The sequence below is a fragment of the Myxine glutinosa genome, unplaced genomic scaffold (genome assembly GCF_964187855.1).
Source record: "Myxine glutinosa unplaced genomic scaffold, kmMyxGlut1.1 SCAFFOLD_2869, whole genome shotgun sequence".
In the NCBI taxonomy this organism is placed as follows: domain Eukaryota; kingdom Metazoa; phylum Chordata; class Myxini; order Myxiniformes; family Myxinidae; genus Myxine; species Myxine glutinosa.
In genome coordinates, this window is record NW_027618963.1 from 17832 (window position 1) to 35155 (window position 17324).

The following is a 17324-nucleotide window of genomic DNA, read 5'->3' on the forward strand; positions in this document are numbered from 1 at the left end:
TAATAATCGCAGATATAAAACGGGAGATGCAGGCCTGGTGCCTTCCGATACGCCATTCGCGCTCCGCGGCAACCTCAGGTGCTGTAAGAGCGGCTGTGCGGTTAACATCCGGTGGTCAGTGGCTGCATCTCCACTCTTTATTATTATTCGGACTGGTTTCTGAGTTTTAATATTAATCTCATCATTATTCTGAATTGTATAATAATCGCAGATATAAAACGGGAGATGCAGGCTTGGTCCCTTCCGATATGCCGTCCGCGGCAACCTCAGGTTCTGTAACTGTAAGAGCGACTGTGCTGTTAACATCCGGTGGTCAGTGGCTGCATCTCCACTCTTTATCATTCAGGCTGACTTCTGCGTTTTAATATTAATCTCGTCATTATTTTAAGTTTTTTTTATGAGGTTTTAGTAACGAAAATGGGGATCGTAGTTTTTCTCGTAACACGCGGCCTGTCTTATTTAGTTTGATTGACGGTACCGCCTCCCACTCACATTTCCCACAGGAATTGCAGTGAAGCAGTTCAGGTTCGGAAGATTGATGGCAACCCCACTAGCTAAGAAAGCTGAAGTAAAGGTTCGGGCATTCCAGCCCTCATGGACAGAAGAGTGGGGTTTTGTTCTTCAGAAGGACCGTGCTGTTTGTACTTTATGTTTTGAAAATGTTGTTTGTCGAACATCGAGTGTTAAGCGCCATTTTGAGACAAAGCACGAGAAAACTTTCAAAGATCAGGCAGACAAGGCAGAATCCATCAAACGTGCCGTGTCCAGGTATGGGAAGTAAGCTAAATCCCTCAAAATATTTGCCATTGCTAAAAACCATGCGACTGAAGCAAGCTATCGCATTGCTCATTGCATTGTGAAACGCGGAAAGCCATTGACTGATGGCGAATATATTAAGGAGGCTTTTCTCTGTAGCTCAGAGGTTCTGTTTGAAGGCTTACCAAACAAAGAGACAATCAAATCAAGAATAAGAGATATTCCCATGTCAGCTAGAAGTGTTGAGCGACGCATCGAAGAAATGGCAGAAAATGTCAGTGCGCAGCAAATAGCTGGGTTAAAAGATGCTGTGGTATTTAGCATTGCACTTGACGAGAGCGTGGACGTGAATGACATACCACGTTTGGCAGTCATGGCAAGATACTGTGATTCGACTGTAAGAGAGGAACTCTGCTGCTTAAAGCCAATGTCTGACACAACAAAAGGTGAGGACATAGCCAAGGTGTTTATGGAACATTTTGAGGAGCGAGGGATTGACATCAGGAAGATTTTTGCAGTGACAACAGATGGCGCCCCCACCATGGTCGGGAAACAGAGGGGAGCTGTCAGATTAATTGAGGAAAAAGTCGGTCACCCCATCATGAAACTCCACTGCATAATACACCAAGAAAACCTCTGTGCAAAGGTGTCAAATTCAGATCTTAATGAGGTTATGGCTACGGTAGTAAAGGTTATTAACTTCATAGTTAAGCGATCTGCTCTGACACACCGACAGTTCCAGTCCCTGCTCGAGGAAATGAACTGCACATGCAAAGATATCCCTCTCCACTCAGCGGTTAGGTGGCTAAGCTGCGGAAAAGTTTTGGAGCGGTTTGTCAGCTGCTTTGATGCCATCAAGGCCTTCCTGGCTGAAAAGGGCCAAAACTACCCAGAACTCGAGGATGAGAAGTGGGTTGTGAAACTTATGTTTCTCACGGATATTACGGGACACCTCAACGAGCTCAATCTCCGACTGCAAGGTGCAGGGCAAACTGTTTTGGACATGTTCGACACATGGACGGCTTTTGTCGGCAAGCTAGCAATCTTTTCAAGCGATGTTGCTACCTCAACTTTCTGCTACTTCAGACACGTAAGGGAGCTGTCCTCGCAGCACAGCATCAGCACCGCTGAAATATGCAAATACATGAGCGAGCTTGAGTCGGAGTTCACAACACGATTTGGGGACTTTCAGAAGTATGGACCCATGTTCTCTTTCTTGATCAAGCCAGACAGCTTTGATGGACACGAATTGGATTTATCTCTGATAGACTGGTTGGATACACAGGACATGGAAATGCAGCTGATTGAGCTGAAGAGTTCAACACTGTGGGTGACTAAGTTTACAGAGCTACGGAAACGACTAGAAACCACGGCAGTGCAAGATCACGGAACCTGCATCTTCACCTGCTGGACATCCGTGCCGAAGAAGTTCAGCTGTCTCCGGAACGTTGCACTGGCTTTGCTGTCAGTCTTCGGGTCAACGTACCTCTGTGAGCAGATATTCTCACACATGAAGAACGTGCTCAGCCCCTCCCGCAGTCGTTTGACAACCGACCACTCCGAAGCATGTGTGCAACTTAAAGTGACTAACTACGACCCCCAGATAATGGAGCTCAGCAAAGGAAAGCAGGGCCAGGGATCACACTGACTGGTAGGCATCTGTTTATTTGTAGTACACATGGGTTTGCATATGTAGCTGTTTGTCCATTTCTTTTTTTCCAACTCAGATGTGGATGTTTTCATGAGGATGGCAGCATTCTTATATAGTTCTGGTATTTCTGTTTGATACAGTTTATTCTCACTTTTTGAAATTTGTTCCCAATGCAATACTTTGTAAATGAGTTACTGAAAGCAGTGTTTTGAAATGGGGTCCGTGAATATAATTTGTAACCTCATGGGGGACAAATTTTACAATGATAAAATGATCATCACAATGTCCTGATTATGAGAGATAAATGTTTCTTGAAAATGTTGTTGCTATGCATGTGGCCTATATGGATGGAATAAAATTCCATGTCTGTTGGAAATATTTTTTGGATGTGGTGTCATAATTAAACTTAATGTTAAACTTAATGTTGATATGGCACACTAATTAACAAGACATTTCAAACTGGCACTTCATGTCAAAAAGGTTGCCGACCCCTGCTCTAGAGTGTGGCTCGTACCGAGCGATAAAGTTATTGGAGCATGGAATGAAGGTATTTGAAAGGGTGTTGGAGAGGAGGATAAGGAAGAAAGTGAAGATCGTCGAAATGCAGTTTGGATTTATGCCAGGAAGAGGAACGACAGACGTGCTTTTTATTGTGAGGCAGTTGCAGGAGAAGTACATGGAGAAGAGGAAGAAGTTGTTTCTTGGGTTTGTTGATCTGTAGAAAGCATTCGATAGGTTCCACGCAAAGTATTGACATGGGCAATGAGGAAATTAGGAGTGGAGGAATGGTTGATCAGAGTAGTGATGGCAATGTACAAAAGAGTGTGCACAGCTGTAAGGACGAAAGACGGGAACAGTGGTGAGTTTGAGGTGAAGGTGGGAGTGCATCAAGGATCGGTACTAAGCCCACTACTATTTGTAGCTGTGATGGAGGTGCTGGCTCAGAACGTAAAGGAGGGTTTACCATGGAGGTTGTTGTATGCAGATGATCTGGTGTTGATTGCGGAAAGTATGGATGGACTGAAGGAAAAGATGAACAAGTGGAAGGAATGTATGGAGACAAAAGGTCTGAAGGTGAATATCGGAAAGACGAAGGTGATGGCAAGTGGTAAAGCATGTGGTGAGGTGGAAAGAACTGGGAAGTGGCCCTGTGCCGTGTGCAGGAAGGGTGTCGGAGTGAACTCCATTCAATGTACAATGTGCGCTGAGTGGGTTCATCAAAAATGTAGTGGTCTGAGAGGGTCATTAACCAGTGTGGCAGCTACATTCAAATGTAAGGTGTGCACAGAGGGAGCTGCAGATGGAGGAAATGTTGAGTTGGATCTTGGAGACGGCGTGAAGCTGGAATGTGTGAAAACATTTTGCTACCTCGGAGACATGCTGAATGGAGAAGGTGGATCAGACTCGGCAACGGTTGCTCGAGTGAGATGTGCATGGAAGAAGTTTGGGGAACTGAGTGGCGTGCTTATGAGGAGGGGAGTGTCGTTGAAGCTGTAGGGAAAGGTGTATGCTGCATGTGTGAGAAGTGTTATGATTTATGGGAGTGAGACATGGGTAATGAACGTAGAGCAGCAACGAAGGTTGGAAAGGGTGGAAATGCGAATGGTTTGATGGATGTGCGGAATGTCGTTGAGAAAGAGGAGGACAAATGATGAATTGCGAAAAATGATGGGAATAGAGCCTGTGATTGATGTTGTGAAGAGGAACAGGTTGAGATGGTTTGGTCATGTGTTGAGGAAGGATGAAAGTGACTGGTTGAGAAGAGTGATGGAAATGAATGTAGAAGGAAGTAGAGGACGGGGAAGACCGAGAAAGACTTGGCTAAAGATGGTGGAAGAAGAAATGCAGGCAAGGGGGTTAACAAGGAGAGATGCAGAAAATAGGACAAAATGGAGAAGATTGTCATGGGGACCGCAAGGCTAACCCCCGCTCTAGCAGGGAAAATGGCCTTAAAATGCATGTTGTGTTGTTGTTGTGTGTATATATATATATATATATATATATATATATATATATATATATATGTATATATATATATATATATATATGTATATATATATATATATATATATATGTATATATATATATATATATATATATATATATGTATATATATATATATATATATATATATATATGTATATATATATATATATATGTACAGTCGTGGTCAAAAATATTGGCACCCTTTCACTTTTTTCAAATAACTCACAATTTTCCCGAAAAACAAGTTGAAATTGACGAAATTGACGGTCTCCACAATTCTTTATTTCACTCTTAATATTACAGAACCTTTGTTTGTGATTCAGAACTTAATATATCCTTTTAAATCAGAAAATAAAAAGAAATAGCATTGACAAAATTATTGACACCCTCAACTTAATATTTGGTCGCCTTTGGACAAAACAACTGCAGTCAAGCACTTCCTATAGCCATGAATGAGTTTCCTACTCCTCTCTACTGGCAGTTTGACCCACTTCTTGTGAAAACTGCTCCAGTTCTCCCAGATTTGAAGGGTGCCTTCTCCCAACTGTGGTTTTCAGATATCCCCACAGGTGTTCAATGGGATTTAGATCTGGACTCATTGCTGGCCACTTCAGAAGGAACGGACGAAAGCCTCTCCTCAGTGAAAGACACATGAAAGCCCACTTGGAGTTTGCAAAAAAGCACCTAAAGGACTCTCAGACTGTGAGAAACAAGATTCTGTGGTCTGATGAAACCAAGATTGAACTGTTTGGCTTCCGACTGCCCACTCTGCCATAAAGCCCAGATCGGTGGGGTGTTGCAGTGATGTTTGTCCTTCTGGAAGTTTCTCCCATCTCCACACAGGATCTCTGGAGCTCAGCCAGAGTGACCATCGGGGTCGTGGTCACCTCTCTTAACAAGGCCCTTCTCCCCCGATTGCTCAGTTTGGCTGGGCGGCCAACTCTAGGAAGAGTCCTGGTTGTTCCAAACTTCTTCCATTTAAGAATTATGGAGGCCACTCTGCTCTTGGGAACCTTCAATGCAGCAGAATTTTTTTGGAGGCTTCGCCAGATCTGTGCCTCGACACAATCCTGTCTCTGAGCTCTGCAGGCAGTTCCTTCGACCTCATGGCTTGGTTTTTGCTCTGATATGCATTGTCAGCTGCGAGACCTTATATAGACAGGTGTGTGCCTTTCCAAATCATGTCCAATCAATTGAATGTACCACAGGTGGACTCCAATCAAGGTGTAGAAACATCTCAAAGATGATCAAGAGAAATGGAAGACACCTGAGCTAAATTTCAAGTGTCATAGCAAAGGGTCTGAATACTTATGTCAATGTGATATTTCAGTTTTTTCTTTTTAATAAATCTGCAAAACTTTCTAAAATCCTGTTTTCTCTGTCATTATGGGGTATTGAGTGTAGATTGATGAGGGAAAAAATGAATTTAAGCGATTTCAGCATAAGGCTGCAACATAACAAAATGTGAAAAAGTGAAAGGGTCTGAATATTTTCTGAATGCACTGTATGGTGATATGCTTTGTGTAGACTAAATGGAGACATTTAAAAGTTGTCTTCACACCTTACAAGCTCTCGATATGACTCCCATGTGCAACGCCACACACGTCAAGTCGATAATCCAGTTCTTCCCACACTTAGAAATGGTGCAAAGCACATTAACTTTTACGTGAAGCGCGTTCATGTTCGATGACAACATGTGGATATTGAGAGCCACATATTGTAGCAGTTGGCCTTCCCACTTAAGTGGAAACTTGCTTCATCAGGCAGTGATGCAACCAGCAGCCAAAGGGTGTATACAAAATTATCTATCTGCATTGATACTTCCTTGACCACTTTTTAAAAAGCATCAAACAAACAATTTTTTTTTGTTCACTTGGTCGAGGCTCGTATAAGAGCGAACACATGAAACATATAATAAAGGGAGCAGGAGACAAGAGGGAGAGAGAGAGAGAGAGAGAAACACACAAGCACAACAACAATAGAGAACAGGGACGTTGGTAGATCTGTGGAAGGGGGTGGGCTGGGGGAGGAGGGAAGGGTACACGGTATAAAGCAAATGAACCTTTCACAAACATATTTATAGCTGTTCTGGGATTCAAATCCAGGCTAGACAGCTCAGAAACGAGTGTGCATACCTCGGCCATCCTGCCAGCCTCAAACCCATTTATAATGCATTTACAGTCACGTGACAAAGTAAGTACACCCCATGTAAAGTTTTGACTTTTTCAACATATTTCAACATACAGCTATTTGATCTTCATTTCAACAATATTGATAGATAAAGGTGATATAATATAACAAATATCATGAAACATTTACATTTTGTAGTCCATTGTATAATTTAAATAAACATAAATGCAAATTTCGCATGTGGAAAAAGTAAGTACACCCTTGGCTCTAATAGGTGGTATTGGCCCCTTTGGCAGAAACAACCTCAAGTAGGTATTTCTTATAACTGTCTACCAGTCTCTGGCATCGACTGGGAGAAATTTTTGCCCACTCCTCCATGCAGAATTCTTTCAGCTGTGCGATGTTTGAGGGGTTTCTTGCATGCACAGCTCGTTTCAAATCCCCCCACAACATCTCGATGGGATTTAGATCCGGGCTTTGACTTGGCCATTCCAGAACCCTCCATTTCTTTCTTTTCAGCCATTCCTTGTTGGATTTACTGGTATGTTTAGGGTCATTGTCATGTTGCAAGGTCCACCTTCGGTTGAGCTTCAACTTTCCAACAGATGGCCTCACATTATCCTCAAGCACCCTCTGGTACAATGAAGAATTTATAGTGAATTCTATGATGGTGAGCTGCCCAGGCCCTGATGCAGCACAGCTGCCCCAAACCATAATATTTCCACACCATGCTTTACAGTTGGTATCAGGTTCTTGTGGTCAAATGCTGTCTTTGGCTTTCGCCAACCATGTCTTCTGGTACTGTGGCCAAATAGCTCTACCTTTGACTCATCTGTCCAGAGCACATTTCTCCAGAAGTGCTGGTCTTTCTCTCAGTGTTCATTGGCAAACTTTAGTCTTGCTCTGATGTTCTTTCTGGACAGCAAAGGTTTCCTCCTGGCACACCTCCCATGTAGATCAAATTTGTGCAGTCTCTTTCTAATGGTAGACTCGTGCACTTTGACATCAACAGTGGCAAGAGGTGGTGGCCAAGACTGTAGGTCCCGTGATGACATTCTGGGGTTCTTCAAGACGTCTTTCAGCATCTTGCGGTCTGCTCTCGGGCTGAACTTGCTGGGGCAGCCTGGCCTGAACAAGTTGGCAGTTGTTTGGAATCTTCTCCACTTGTACATGATCTGCCGGACAGTCGAATGATTGATTTCAAATTGTTTGGATATCTTTTTAAATCCCTTCCCAGACTCGTAGGCATCCATAACCTTCTTTCTGAAGGCCTCGGAGAGCTCTTTTTACCTAGGCATAGTGACGCCGCACACTTCAACAACAAAGAGCAAACCATACTAAATGTCTGAGGTTTAAATAAGACAGGTTCCTCCAAGATCCTCTCTAACGATGTTCTCATCATTTGCACCTGAGCTGGTGCACCTGATTCTAATTTTAGGTATTTGAAGTAGTGATAAATGTAGGGGTATACTTACTTTTTCCACATGCAAAATTTGCATTTATGTTTATTTAAATTATACAATGGACTACAAAATGTAAATGTTTCATGATATTTGTTATATTATATCACCTTCATCTATCAATATTGTTGAAATGAAAATCAAATAGCTGTATGTTGAAATATGTTGAAAAAGTCAAAACTTTACATGGGGTGTACTTACTTTTTCACGTGACTGTATGTTGTCCTTTGGCTTGAAGTCAGGGGTATTTTTCTTTCCACAATTAGAACTGATTTGTCCTGCTGATGAAGCCATTAAGGCAGAAACAGTTTTGTCTCAGACTGGTGGACTGGTGAAAAACAATGTGGCCAATGAACATCGGCCCTTTTGGGGTGGTAGTTCATCTTAATGGTCTCTCTTTCTCTCTCTGGATTGATGATTTGTTTTGGTTGAAAATTTCTCCTGAAGTATTTCCTTCTTCTCTATGAAAGGTTCATCTGCTCATTATGCTAATGGCTTGCAGTGTCTGCAAGTCACAATTCTCTTTTCTTCTGTGTTCACTCGTTTTCTGACTTCTTCATACAATCCAAACTAGTATAAAAGCCATTTTAATCCCTCAGGCAGAAATCTGTGCCTCCCTTGCTGCACACAAAAGGTTTGAAACTCTGTTATAATTTCAAACAGTAATAAAGTGTGAGGGCAATAGCAATGTATCCAGCTCACCTGCAATAGATAGCGCCTCTTGTGCACCTCACGTACATCCTCGTATGCAAACTTACTGCATATCCTGCGGAGCTGGCTCGAGCCCTGGCGGGAACCTTTAGGTATAATTGGGTCCTGATCGCTGAGGTACAGAAATTTGTTTCAAAATAAGAAGAAAAACCAAAGCAGCATACAAAAATAAATAATTGAGGTTCATTTTTGGTACCTTTCATTGACGTATCCCACACAATATAAGGTTTTAAACACAGTGGAACCTGGAAACCCCTCCCTCGCCAAAAAGAAAACACCAACAAGAATCCAAGCACAATACCAACACTTGTTTTCTCACTTTCAGAAACCAAATTTACTCTAAGGTGACAACTAACAGGAAGATTACATTATTTGGATTGTCTTGCATTTGTTTGAAAAAAATGAATTTTTTGAAAAACAAAACACATGAAAAACAAATGAACCAAAAAATTGTTTGAAAAACAAATAAATCAACATCTGGATATCAGTTTTACATAACCACACATGGTACATAACCGATAATATTATAAATATCAGCTGCAGGAGCACCCATTCCAACAAAACATCGTCACTTATCTCATCAGCGCAGAGCTTTGTTGCACAAAGCAAGCATAAAAAACAGTGTTCATAAGTTGATATTAGCTCTTAGTAGCTCTTACACCAGCCTCGACTCTGTATATCAAAAAAAAAAAAAAAATTAAAATGCAATGTTGGTGTTAGACCTTGGCGTAAGATATTCCAGGTCACAAATCTCTCGTGTAGCAGTGAAGGTGAAGCCGTCAATGACGTAGAAATGTTCCTTCCCAAAAAGCAGGAGCCCTTCGCTAGTATCAAGCCCCTGGATCCGTGCACACCTGTACATGTGACAGACCTGAAAAAGAAGGCAAGCTAGTTACCAGACAACATTAAAATCATCGATATCATCACCCAAAACCAAATAATCAGAGCTACTGTTTTGTAATCCTTGAAATAAAGAATGATTCTGCAAATCAGTCACGCCCATGGATTTCACATCCGAAGTGGAAAATTGCAATTTCAAAACCGAATATCCAAAATATTAGACCAACTTGCTACCAGGATTCATTTTCACTTCAAAGGAAAAAAATAAGATAAAGGAATTCAAAATGGGCACAAAGCTAACCATAAACCACATCTTTTGTTGGTGAGTAGGGGGTGGAGAGGGAGCGGGTATTAAATTGAAAAAAAGCAAAAACAATCAAATCAAAAATGAATGGCTCAGCTTGTGTCAAACATGATACCTACATTAATATCACAAAATCTATGAATTTTGCTAAAATTTGTAATTTCTGAACGAGATGTACCTTGTCGAAGTGCAAACATACAGCGAAAATAAATAAATAAATAAATAAACCAAAATAAAACACGACGAATGTGAGAAGTCAAGAGAAATGCCTCTTATGAAGAATGAATATAAATGAATGATCGTTTTAAGGCCATTTAAGTTTTAAGATCCCAAAATCCCCCCTATTCCCGAGAAGAGGAATAAAAAAAAAATGGATAAAGACCTGAAAACTGAATGTTTGCATAATACTCGTAATTACCTCCATGTGCTTTAAGCCATTATTGCACCATTATCCTTAGGAAAAGCCATTATTGGGTATAAATTAACATGTGTCACAACGACGCAACACCCAGCTCACTTTCCTTGGAAGTTGGTAAACAACTCTTTTTAAACCCTTCTTTGAATGGAAGCTCATTCCACTATAGGTATAAGCCACATTGCTATGCATTTTCATGTATGATTCTGCATTGCTTCCACCAGAAGAAATTGCCAAATTTAACGTTGACCTTAACTTGGTACAAAACGTGAAAATCTTCTGCCCAAAGCCAAACAAATGACAGGTGTGCAGCCACGGCAAAATGAGTACCAGATTACTGGAAACAGGGGGGGAACTACATCAGCTGCACAGACCCGCTCCCAGCAATGATGCAACCAGCAGCCAAAGGGTGTATACAAAATTATCCGTCTACATCGATACTTCCTTGACCACTTTTCAAAAAGCATCACACAATCAATTTTTCTTGGATACTAACTCGAGGCTTGTATAAGATCGAACACAAGAAGATATAACAAAGGGAGTGGGAGACAAGAGAGGGCGAGAGAGGGAAGCACAACAGTAGGGAACATGGACATCAGGAGATATGTGGAAGAGGGAGGGCTGGGGCAGGATACACAGGATAGACAGGATGAACACTACAGGGACTTTCAGGAAAGACAACAGGGAATTTGAAAAGGTGGATTTGGGGTGGATTAATGGGAGAAGAAAAGATCATTGTTTTGCATGGGGGAAGATATGAGATGGTGGTGAACAGCTGTTTTAAAGACCTGGAGAGAAGAGTGGGATTGAAGAGAGTGATGGAGTTTGTCCGAGAGGCAAGAAAAAAAAAGAGGAATGAAAGAGTGAAGGTGAGCAGTGAGTCTTGATTTTGGCAAGTTCACCAAAAGATGGTTGCCAGCAGACCTTATGCATCCTTGTTGCCATCCTTGTTGCCAGACATTCAGTTGATCACCACGCCTTTGCGGACGACAATCAGCTGTACAAAGGAAGCACGATTCAACAAATCGTGCCCACTGTTGAAGTGTTAGAAGGCTGTATTGCCGACGTGAAGGCGTGGATGACCCAAAACAAACTTCAGCTGAACGATGCTAAAACAGAGTCTGTGATTGTAAGATCGCACAGATGTCCTCTACAATGTTCACTTCCTACCACTATTCATGTTGGTGAAACCGATATAAACTTTGTTTCGTCGGCCAAGAACCTTGGTGTGGTTTTCGACTGTAACATGACATTTTCCAAGCAAGTACTTCAAACTTGCAAATCAGCATACTTTCAGCTGCGAAAGATCGCATCCATTCGCCACTTTCTTACTCCTCAAGCTGCTCTAACTCTGGTCTGTGCCCTTGTCCTCTCAAGGCTGGACTATTGTAATTCTTTGTATGCTGGCTGCCCTCAGTTTCTCTTGGATAAGTTACAAAAGGTTCAAAACTCTGCCGCTCGTCTTGTCTGTAAGGCGAAGAAGTCTGACCATGTTACTCCGCTTCTTGAATCTTTACACTGGCTGCCTCTCTGCTCGTGTGCAATACAAAATTTGCACACTATGTTATAAATCATTGTGTGGAACGGGACCTCACTATCTCTCCGATTTGCTCACTCTCTATGTACCTCGGCGACGGCTTCGTTCAAGCGACGACTCTATGACCTTAGAGCCGCCGCGCACCAGCACCAAGTCGTTTGGCGAGAAATCCTTTTCCTTTGCTGCACACCTCTGCTCTGGAATGACTTGCCTTCCTCTGTTCGACATGTTGACTCTCTTCCTGCCTTTAAAACCTCCCTCAAAACCTATCTGTTTCACAAGTCTTTCAAAGTCTAAGTCCTGTTTTCCCTTTGGTTTGAGGTGGGACAGAGATCGAGAGTATGTCTGTGTACATGTGCGGGGGAGGGGGGGAGGAGGAGGGGGAGTACACATCCGTGGGTTTCGAATGGGGAGGGAGAGGAATAGGGCAAGAGTGAAGGTGTGTCTGTGTGTGTGTGTATGTTTGTGTATGTGTGTGCGGTGTGTGTGCGTTCGCATGATAATGTAAAGCGCCATGAGGGTCGTTTACTCTGCTTGATGGGGCTATATAAGACTCCTTTATTATTATTAATATTATTATCCTGTAGAAATATTGGCTGGACAGATCACAGGCAAAGCAGAGGGTGCAAGGCCCGGAGAGTAGTCGGTAGAAGACAGAGAGACCACCAACCTGACTGCGGTTTGAGAGTGAATGTCCCTCAGAATCTGCTTCATCGTGGGAGATACCAATGATTCGAAAAGCTTTGGTTTCTATAGCGAGAAGCCGAGCTAGATGTGAGGCAGGAGCACCAGCCCAGAGGGGGAGAGCAGTAGTCCATCAGGCTGCAGATGAAAGCTTTATAAGTGGTGAGAAGCTCAGTTGCGTCAAAGAAGGACTTCGCACGACGGAGGATGCCCAGTCGGCAACTGGCTTTGGAGGCCGGCTTCGAAATGTGGCTTTCCCAAGGAAAAATCATGGCAGATAGTGAGACCAAAAAGATTGAGTGACAGAACTTCTTCGAGAGGATTGTTGAGAAAGTAGATGTTTCCAAATGGACTTTTTGGAGAGACATAGTGAGCGTGTGAGATTTGTCAGGATTGAAAAACATATTCCAAGTGTTTGACGAACTTGTGATTTTTTTTTTTCCACGTCTGCAGAGTGAAGAGGCTGCTGCCTGCCGATCTGAGTGATGATGGATGGTACGGCCAAGGGTGTAGTCATCAGCAAAAAGATAGAGGATTTTCCAGAGAGTCAAGGACATAATTGATGAAAATTAGAAAAAGTACAGGGCCCAGAACACTTTCTTGAGGAACTGCAGCCTGGACAGGAAGAGGAGATGACAGAATTCCAGCGAGAGCCACACATTGACTACGGCAGGAAAGGAATCCGCATGCCATGAGTGGAGATTGCCATGGATACTATAAGAGGAGAGTTTTGTGAGCAGTGCCGTGTGCCAGACCATATTGAAGGCAGGAGATATGTCAAGGAAGACAGCTCTGATCTCCTGTCTGGCATTGGGGACTTCCATCAATTGTTGAGAAATCAGAGGCAGCATGTCCAGGGTAGAGTGGCCTGGTCTGATTCAAAATTGATGATCTGAGATCAAGCCATTGGAGAAGAGGAAGGATTTAATGTCGGAAGCGATGATTGATTCCATGACCTTGCCGAAAATTTGGTTGCAGGCTGATTGGTCTGTCATTGGAAGGATCTGTTCCTGCACCTTTTTGTGTGAAGAGGTAATGTTGGCTGATTTCCAAGTAGATGGTAGATGACCTTGAGAAAATGAGAGGGTGAAAAGAACAGAGAGAGGGTGAGATAGAGCGGAAGAGATGAATTTTATGACCCATGGGCTGATGCCGTCTGGTCCAGTTGCAGAATCAGAGTTGAAGTTTAACAACCACTTCTCCACCTTGTCGGGAGAGAAGCACACAGAGTCCAAGAGCAGCTGGTTACGACTGAGAAAGGTGGGTATAGAGAGAGAGATGGGTTTGGGACACAAGATTTTGAGGCAAAGACAGAGTTGAGGCATTCAGCTTTGTCACGTGCGGAGTCAGCTGTGTAGCCGTTTGAGGTCAGGGAGGGGATGGAGGAGGAACAAACACCAGAAACAGATTTGACCAGACGCCACCAGGATTTGGAGGAGGGAGACAGGTTTGAGAGTTCAATCTTGAGATAAGAGAGATATTATTTCCTGGCTCTCCTGAGGATAGACACACACTTGTTCCGAGCTTTGTGGAGAAAAACTGAGATTGCTTTCATTTGGATTTCCCTTTCCATGAAGTGAAAGCAAGTTGTTTCAGAAGCATCTAGTGAAAAATAGGAATTAAATATAAAGCTTTTACAAGCAGTTGTATTCCAAAAGGGTTACTCACCATGTTTGGAAAAATGTACGTGCCAATGGCAACTGAGTGAAGCAGTAATAATTAATCTCTCACCTTTGTCATTACGACAATGTTGCATACAATACACAATGTAAAACCAATTATATTCATGATGCAAGCTAAAGATAAAGATGATTGAAGGTTAAAACAATAAGCTGCTCATCACGACTCCTCTGCACCTTCTCGCCATCCTCCAAGAGCCGCAGTACTGTCTGGTTGTCGGTGCGTTCCTCGCTTTCCACTGAGCCACCCTCAGCAAGCAAGTCTACTGTGCCATCAGTACCATCATCATCGGAAGGCTCAGGCACAGAGCGAGAGCGTCTCAGGGGTGCCTTTACGATGCCTGAAATAAAGATAACATTGAACTGATGTGGTCCAGACAGTGTGGAATGTTGCTTTACAATATTAACAAAAATGAGTTACGCTATTGTGTTGAATCAAAACTGGACCTTAGGTTATCCTGACCTCGCACATGTGCAATGGTATCGTCGCTGTGTTCGGCATCCATGTGTGTCGATTCACTCTCTGTGCCTTCCTCAATCGGAACAGACTCTAACGCCGCAAATGCAGAGCGTCTTTTGTAGTACTCTTTGCTGTCATGGCTGACTGCCCGTCGATACTTTGTTGGTTTCTGCGGGTTAGCATGATAAAAGCAAAGGTGGTGATGTGACAACATCCAGAATATTTATAATAAAAAAGGAAGTAGTGATTGCACCACAATTTGACAGCTTCTATTTGGTTTCACTATTTGCTGAAGCATAGATTTGTGAAAATGAAATTAATTATGCAAAGTCACTCACAGTGATGGAGTAATGTGCAACACAATCAGGTTGTGTTAAGAGAAGTGAACATTACATAAGTTTTATGGAGGTACACACAAAAACAAGCCTCTGAAAATGCAAAGCTGTCCGTGTCGGCTTTGTATTCAAACTTCTTATCTTCTTCCTTTAATCCTGGTGTTGGTGTATATATACAGTCACGTGAAAAAGTAAGTACACCCCATGTAAAGTTTTGACTTTTACAACATAATTCAACATACAGCTAATTGATCTTCATTTCAACAATATTGACAGATAAAGGTGATATAATATAACAAATATCATGAAACATTTACATTTTGTAGTCCATTGTATAATTCAAATAAACATAAATGCAAATTTCGCATGTGGAAAAAGTAAGTACACCCTTGGCTCTAATATGTGGTATTGCCCCCTTTGGCAGAAACAACCTCAAGTAGGCGTTTCTTATAACTGTCTACCAGTCTCTGACATCGACTGGGAGAAACTTTTGCCCACTCCTCGATGCAGAATTCTTTCAGCTGTGCGATGTTTGAGTGGTTTCTTGCATGCACAGCTCGTTTCAAATCCCCCCACAACATCTCGATGGGATTTAGATCCGGGCTTTGACTTGGCCATTCCAGAACCCTCCATTTCCTTCTTTTCAGCCATTCCTTGGTGGATTTACTGGTATGTTTAAGGTCATTGTCATGTTGCAAGGTCCACCTTCGGTTGAGCTTCAACTTTACGACATATGGCCTCACATTATCCTCTAGCACACTCTGGTACAATGAAGAATTCATAGTGGATTATATGATGGTGAGCTGCCCAGGCCCTGATGCAGCAAAGCTGCCCCAAACCATAATATTTCCACCACCATGCTTTGCAGTTGGTATCAGGTTCTTGTGGTCAAATGCTGTTTTTGGTTTTCGCAAAGCATGTCTTCTGGTACTGTGGCCAAATAGCTCCAACCTTTGACTCATCTGTCCAGAGCACATTGTTCCAGAAGTGCTGGGCTTTGCCTAGGTGTTCATTGGCAAACTTTAGTCTTGCCCTGATGTTCTTTCTGGACAGCAAAGGTTTCCTCCTGGCACACCTCCCATGTAGATCAAATTTGTGCAGCCTCTTTCTAATGGTAGACTCGTGTACTTTGACAACAGTGGCAAGAGCTACCTGTAGGTTCCATGATGACATTCTGGGGTTCTTAGAGACTACTTCCAGCATCTTGCGGTCTGCTCTCGGGCTGAACTTGCTGGGGCAGCCTGGCCTGAACAAGTTGGCAGTTGTTTGGAATCTTCTCCACCTCTAGATGATCTTCCGGACAGTCGAATGATTGATTTCTAATTGTTTGGAGATCTTTTTAAATCCCTTCCCAGACTCGTAGGCATCTATAACCTCCTTTCTGAAGGCCTCGGAGAACTCTTTTGATCTCGGCATGGTGACACCGCACACTTCAACAACAAAGAGCAAACCAAACTAAATGTCTGAGGTTTAAATAAGACAGGTTCCTCCAAGATCCTCTCTAATGATGTTCTAATCATTTGCACCTGAGCTGGTGCACCTGATTCTAATTTTAGGTGTTTGAAGAAGTGATAAATGTAGGGGTGCACTTACTTTTTCCACATGTGAAATTTGCATTTATGTTTATTTAAATTATACAATGGACTACAAAATGTAAATGTTTCATGATATTTGTTATATTATATCACCTTTATCTATCAATATTGTTGAAATGAAGATCAAATAGCTGTATGTTGAAATATGTTGAAAAAGTCAAAACTTTACATGGGGTGTACGTACTTACTTTTTCACGTGACTGTACCTGGTATTGGTCTAATGGTTGGGGTGGAGGGCTTGGGATCCTAAGATCCTGAGTTCGAATCCTGTTCAGCTGTTGAATTAATACCAGGTGGGGTTGACTCAGTCTGTCATCCTTCCGAGGTCGGCAACATGAGTACCAGGGTTCTGGGTCCTCTCTCAAGGAGGTTGGTGGCAGGATTTGCACTCTGGCCACTGTAAAAACACCTCATTCAATTGCACACACAGTGGTGTGTGGGATGGTGCTGAGGAGTCGTCCAAGGACGCAGCGACGTGCTGATCCAGCATAGGCTCCCATATATATATATATATATTCTTCTTCTTCCATATGCTAAACATGACATAAGGAGCTAAAAAAATACAAAGAAATTGATGATTTTAGGTGACTTTGACCTTTTGACCTCAAAAGCAATAGGCTTCAGCGGCCAGGTATGCAAACCCTACCCAAATTACCAGTCAATCGGATGAAAATTGACGATTTTATGAAACCTTGACCTTTAAACTTTTTATCTAAAAAAAAAAACAATTGGCTTCTAGCCTTTGATTGGCGAACCAATTCAGTGACTCGAATGCAAATTC

General features: G+C 42.4%; 1 protein-coding gene across 1 annotated transcript in view; it reads right to left on the reverse strand.

The window, feature by feature from the left end:
* Positions 1–17324, reverse strand: part of LOC144889336 (WD repeat and FYVE domain-containing protein 3-like) — a 36379-nt gene that overhangs the window by 6891 nt on the left and 12164 nt on the right. Inside the window, exons 7-10 of the mRNA XM_078769519.1 lie at positions 14617–14782; positions 14331–14494; positions 9417–9565; positions 8686–8806 (exon numbers count right to left, since the gene is read on the reverse strand). Coding sequence (XP_078625645.1) covers positions 8686–8806; positions 9417–9565; positions 14331–14494; positions 14617–14782 — 600 coding nt within the window. The remainder of the gene's footprint in view (positions 1–8685; positions 8807–9416; positions 9566–14330; positions 14495–14616; positions 14783–17324) is intronic.